The sequence below is a fragment of the Myotis davidii genome, unplaced genomic scaffold, assembly GCF_000327345.1.
Source record: "Myotis davidii unplaced genomic scaffold, ASM32734v1 scaffold13, whole genome shotgun sequence".
In the NCBI taxonomy this organism is placed as follows: Eukaryota; Metazoa; Chordata; class Mammalia; order Chiroptera; family Vespertilionidae; genus Myotis; species Myotis davidii.
The window spans coordinates 683,051-689,304 of NW_006286243.1; the positions used below are offsets into that span (position 1 = coordinate 683,051).

The 6,254-nt window shown below is 52.0% G+C and overlaps 1 protein-coding gene across 1 annotated transcript in view; it reads left to right on the top strand.

Moving 5' to 3' along the window:
- Positions 1–6,254, top strand: part of ACRBP (acrosin binding protein) — a 9,150-nt gene that overhangs the window by 760 nt on the left and 2,136 nt on the right. The window contains exons 2-9 of the mRNA XM_015559964.1: positions 191–421; positions 591–685; positions 1,159–1,276; positions 1,850–2,057; positions 2,133–2,390; positions 3,203–3,335; positions 5,775–5,954; positions 6,074–6,241. Of these exons, the coding sequence (XP_015415450.1) occupies positions 191–421; positions 591–685; positions 1,159–1,276; positions 1,850–2,057; positions 2,133–2,390; positions 3,203–3,335; positions 5,775–5,954; positions 6,074–6,241 (1,391 nt within the window). The remainder of the gene's footprint in view (positions 1–190; positions 422–590; positions 686–1,158; positions 1,277–1,849; positions 2,058–2,132; positions 2,391–3,202; positions 3,336–5,774; positions 5,955–6,073; positions 6,242–6,254) is intronic.

Consider the following 6,254-nt stretch of genomic DNA (forward strand, 5'->3'; position numbering starts at 1 on the left):
TCGCTACTGCCCCGATCTCCTCCCCGTCTCCCCAGGAATCTCCTTTGCCTCTATCCCTGGCATCCCCACCGACCAGACACCCCGATGCTAATCCACACGGGGCTCCGCTGGCCAACGTGGGTCCATCCCGGGCCCGGAGCGGGTTCTGGAGTTGGGTCCGTCCGCCCATCCGCCTGTTCCCCGCCCGCAGTGCTGCTCTTGCCTTCAGCTGCCCCCGGCCGCGGCGGCGGCGGCGAGGATTCAGATCCGACCTCCACGCCCGGGAGCCCCCTCTCTCCCGCCGAATATGAGCGCTTCTTCGCACTGCTGACCCCCACCTGGAAGGCAGAGACTACCTGCCGTCTGAGAGCCACCCACGGCTGCCGGAACCCCACCCTTGTCCAGCTGGACCAGTATGAGAACCACGGCTTGGTGCCCGACGGTGAGGGCCCGCCTCCTGGGGCAGATTTGTGCTCGCTGGAGACGGGCGGGTCTGGCCGGCCTCTGGCCCTGGGCCTGTAGTCTCCACTCTCCAGACCCAAGGCGCCCACCGCCCTCAGGAGGGAGGTCCCCCTTGTGTGTTCACCGTCTGCACCCCTGCCCCTGCCCAGGTGCTGTGTGCTCCGACCTCCCTTACGCTTCCTGGTTCGAGTCCTTCTGCCAGTTTACTCAGTACCGTTGCTCCAACCATGTCTACTACGCCAAGGTGAGTCCCAGGACAAAGATGGATCTGGTGGCGCAGGACAAAGGGAGGGGCAGTGGCCGTAAGGAGCTGAGGAGGGCCATCCGTAGGGCGTTCTTCCCTGCCACTTGGCCAATCATTTACCCAGATTATGTATGAATGCAGACTCCCTTTGGGCATTCAGATGGTCAGAACACTCCTGATAACTGTAAGAAAAGGAGGGGAGAGGCAAAAAGATAAGCCCTTCCATTTCTTCTAACAGCCAGTGAGTCACTCAAATCAAACATTAAAGACCAAAGGCAGGGTTGTGTCCAAGACATGGAGTTTTATCTTGCAAGGAAACCCTTCCTCAGGTCTAGAGGGTTCCACCAGGGACCCTGTGCCTTCGCCCCTGCCCAGGAGCTGTGAGCGAGGCAGCTGGGAGAGGGACTGAGGAGGAAGCTGGGGTGAGGCATCCCTTTGGGAAAGGCATTCCCACATCCCTTCTCTTCTTGCAGAGGGTCCGATGCTCCCAGCCAGTCCCCATTCTCTCACCTAACGCTGACCAGGAGACAGACTCTTCTACTGAAGCACAGCCCTCCACCATGACCTCTCCCATGCCGTCCCACAACACAGGTGAGACCCTCCCAACCGAGGAGACTGGTGGTAGGGATACGGAAAGAATGTTGAGCAAGAGTGGATGATGGATACAGGCATCTCTTTACATAATGGGGAATCTGCTTTTTTAGGAATACAAGTTAGAGCTGTCCTGTCCCAGAATATCTTCTGGCATTACTTCCAAGGCTGCCCCAACTCCATTGTTCCTAGCTCCCCAAAACATACCCAGCACTTTTGTAAGCTAACATCTTCAGTCTAGAAAGGATTAGCTGCCAGCTATTCAGAATATGTGCTAGTTCCTCAGTGAGAGAAACAACAGGTGGAATTTGAGGTGGCAGCTAAGAGGGGCACTGGTAGGGAGGTGGAAAGGTGGCATACCACCAACGCCACAATCGCCATGGTAATGTTATTTTGATATTTGTATTCTTTTCTGTGTCATCTATACCTGACCGTGTGAATAATTTGGATTGAGGCTGCTTTCTTCTGCCTTGGTGTTTATGTGTGTGTCTCACTGAACAAAAACATTCAGAGGCCAGAAAGCTGACTGTTCCTTTCCTTCTCTTTCTTGGTCCCTCCCAAACCCTGCTGCAGCCACAGAACGGCAGGCCTTCCAGCCCTGGCCCGAACTGCTCAAGAACAATGTGGAGGAGCTGCTGCAAGCCTCCATGTCCCTGGGAGGCCCAGAGCGGGTGTCAGGCCACAAGCAGGGTCAAAGGCAGGAGCAACGACAGGAGCAAGGACAAAAACATAAACAGGAGGGAGAGCAGGAGCAGGAGAAACAGGAGGAGGAGGAGGAGGAAGAGGAGGAGGAGGAAGAGGAGGAGGAAGAAGAGGAGGAGGAGGAGGAAGAGGAGGAAGAGGAGGAGGGGGAGGGGGAGGGGAAGCAGGAGGAAGGACAGGGGACAAGGGAGAGACTGCATGCCTTGTATGGGCTGCAGACAGACTCAGAGCCCAAGCACCAGGCTGGTTTATCTTCCAACCCTTTGTCCTTCGCTGCCCGGGTGCGGAAAGTGAAGTCTACGCCTATGATGATGGAGAACATCCAGGAGCTCAGTCAACCTGCCCAGGAAAAGGATGAAATGAGTGAGGTGTTTGATGAAGACTCTGCTTGGAGAAGCCAAAACTCTGGCAGGTACAGGAAATTCTGACTCCTCTACTTTTCCTCCTACCTTTCCTCCTACCTTTCCTCCTGCCTTTCCTCCTGCCTTTCCTGCTGCCTTTCCTCCTGCCTTTCCTGCTGCCTTTCCTGCTGCCTTTCCTCCTGCCCTCTTTGCGAATGAGAAGCCCACTTTCCAACTTTGACCTCCAGACCCAATCAGACCTGCTTGGGCTTCAGGCGCACCTAGTAACTGCCTGCCTCACCTGTTCTTTGGCCATCATTGGTTTAAGTCCTGCCTTAGATGCCTGTTCCTTAAACCTGGAGCTACCAGGCTTGAGTTCTGGTCTTGTTTATGGCCTTGATAAACACTGCAATTTTGAGGAAGTTACTACCTTTCCTGCTGCCTTCCTCCTGCCTTTCCTGCTGCCTTTCCTCCTGCCTTTCCTGCTGCCCTCTTTGCGAATGAGAAGCCCACTTTCCAACTTTGACCTCCAGACCCAATCAGACCTGCTTGGGCTTCAGGCGCACCTAGTAACTGCCTGCCTCACCTGTTCTTTGGCCATCATTGGTTTAAGTCCTGCCTTAGATGCCTGTTCCTTAAACCTGGAGCTACCAGGCTTGAGTTCTGGTCTTGTTTATGGCCTTGATAAACACTGCAATTTTGAGGAAGTTACTTCCCCTTTCTGGACCTCAGTTCCTCATTTTTAAAAGGAGGCAGTTGGTCCAGAGGCCTCTAAGGCCCCATCCAGCATGCTGAATGTGTGTGACCAAGAACAGAGTCTGAGGGAAAGGAAAGAGAATGGATGTAGCTTTCTTCCCCACCAACCAGGTCTGTCTCCTTGCAGCCTCTTGCAGCTGCCCCATGAGGAGGCCTTACTGGTGATGTGCTATTCCATTGTGGAGAACACCTGCGTCATGACCCCCACAGCCAAGGCCTGGCGGCACTTGGAGAATGAGATCCTTGGTTTCGGGAAGTCGGTAGGCCCAGCATGCTGTTTAATGGATACTTGCTCACTGGGCATCCTCTGGGCCTGGCACTATTAGGCCTTGGGAGTGGGGGGATGGGCAGGGATACAGACAGCATGAGGCATCACTGGAGAGGTCCTCTTCAAGTGGGAAACCTTCTTTGGAAGGACATCTCCAGCTTACCTTAAAGGAGGAAGGCTCAAGACTAGTCTGGAATCCATTCCAATTCAGAATTCATTCTTTTTTTTAAATATATTTTTATTGATTTCAGAGAAGAAGGGAGAGGAAGAGAGAGATTGAAACATCAATGATGAGAGAATCATTGATCAGCTGCCTCCTGCAGGCCCCCTACTGGGGACCGAGCCCACAACCCAGGAATGTGCCCTTGACCAGAATCAAACCAGGGACCCTTCAGTCCACAGGCCGACGCTCTGTCCACTGAGCCAAACCGGCTGGAGCCAGAATTCACTCTTCAGCTCTCTGATTTGTTAGGCTTGAGTAACTTCTGATCTAGTTCACCATCTTCAAACCTTGGCTTTACCTTAGATGCAGCTCTCCTTTCCAAGGCGGGCATAGAACCCATTCCAGGGATCTGTAAAGAAATTCTAGTCTCGATGTGTCCTCACCACCTAGCAAGTCCTATTCCCAGGAAAATATCCTTTAGATTTTTATTTTTTTAAATATATTTTATTGATTGTTTACAGAGAGGAAGAGAGAGGGACAGAGAGTTGGAAACATCGATGAGAGAGAAACATCGATCAGCTGCCTCCTGCACACTCCCCACTGGATATGTGCCCGCAACCAAGGCACATGCCCCTGACCGGGATCAAACCTGGGACCCTTGAGTCCACAGGCCGACATCTATCCACTGAGCCAAACTGGTTAGGGCTCCTTTAGTTTTTTAAATAACACAAGTTAGCAAACATCTGTTGGGAGTTGGTATGCCATTTATTCATCCATTTGTTCAACAAATATTGATTGATCACCAACTCTGAACAGGTATTTGAGATATTAACGATGAGCACAGTAGATCTAATTATCGTGGGGGCTCTTGAAGTCCTAGTGGGAGAGGCAGATGAGGAAACAGGCAGAACAGTGTGACAGGAGAAACGCTGTGATGGATAAATACAAAGTGTAGAGAGAGCGGAAGGGGACAACTGTCTGTGTTTGGGAAGATCAGAAAATGCTTCTTAGAGGAACTGACGTTTACACTGAAACCTGAAGAGAAAGGAAGTTAACCCAGCCAAAGAAAGGACTTGGTAGAAGCTTCCTGCTAGAGGGAATAGCATGTGCAAAATCTGTGAGGCAAGAAAGAGATTTCATGAGGGACAGACCAAGAGTGAACATATTGCTCCTGCCCTTAAAGTACCTGGAGCCCACGGGGGACTTGGCAGCATTACAGAAGGAGTATGGTAGGTGTTGGAGAGAGGTTTTTAAGTGTAGGAAGTTCAGGAGTCATGGGGAGCCCACTGGATTTTAGGGCTTGGGTAAGGGAACAGTAAGGAGCCCATTTTGCCTGGAGCAAAGCAGCAAGGGATAGAGTCAGAGAAATAGTAAGAGCCACAATGTGAAAAATCCCAGGTGGCAGTCTGGAGCATTTGTATTTAATTGGGTAGGAAAGAGGAACTTAGTAACTAACCATTTTTGGTGAGAGACATGACTATGCCTCCCTTATGAGCTGTTGTGCGGAGTGAACAAGGAGATTCTTTGCACCTGTGGTGTGCTGGACCCATGGGTGGAGAAGGAAGAGGCTGGGATTGACTGCAGATTTCCTGAGGAGACCGAGGGACTCAGGGCAAAGAACCTAGCTAGGAGATGGGGAGCTCCACTCTAAAGAATGTCTTCCAGGCACTTGGAGGCTTAAACCTAAGTAGAGTATAGGTTTTGAAGTTAGAAGGAGTAGATCTATGTCTCAACTCCACCATTTATAAGGCATATGCTTTTGAGCAAGTTAGCTTCACTGAGCTTATCAGTCAAATGGAGATATGATGAGGGCTAATGTGCAGGGCTCCTGTGAGGACTAAATGAGATGATAGCATTTATATCCATGGTGCTTAGCCCTGTGTCAAATACTAGCACTATCATTAGGAAAGACAGAGAAAAGGGGAAAGTTAGGAGATCTATTCAGATAGTCTAGGTGAGAGGTGGTTGTAGGTCACCCGAGGGTGGGCAGCTGTCAGGCACCTGGCAAGTGAGGATGTGGAGCTTGGGAAAGAGATCAGAACGGATGATGAAGATCTGGGTGTCACTTGCAGAGAGATGAAGATTACCTGGGAGTAGAGAAATCATCCAATGAAGAAATAGAGTGCTGAGGCGAGGTCCTTGAGGAACCCTTGTGGAGGGGGGCAGGGAGAAAAGCTTTTGGAAGAGCCTGGATGCAAAGACATTGTGGGAACTGCTCTGGAGGGCTGAGGTCTCAGCCTCAGCCTCTTAACTACATTCCTGCCGTAGGTCTGTGACAGCCTTGGGCGGCACCACCTAGCTATCTGTCCCCTCTGTGCCTTCTGCTCCCTGAAGCTGGAGCAGTGCCACTCGGAGGCCAACCTGCAGCGGCAGCAGTGTGACGGTTCCCACAAAACACCCTTCATGAGCCCCTTTCTCTCATCCCAGAGTATGGCCATTGGCATCCAGGTACCTAGCCAGTTGGGCAGCCTCAGTGGGGGAGGCCTCAGGCTCTGGACGTCTATCTGGAAGGGAGACCTGCAGGGTGCGCAGGGGTTCACACCTCTCCCCTGTCCCCTCTGCTACAGATGGGGAATGTAAAATCGAGCCGCTATTACGGGCTGGATACTTATGGCGGGCTTCGCATGGATTTCTGGTGTGCCCTGCTAGCCACGAAGGGCTGTGAAGATACCCGAGTAGCTGGCTGGCTCCAGACTGAGTTCCTTAGCTTCCAGGATGGGGATTTCCCCACCAAGGTCAGAGCCTTTC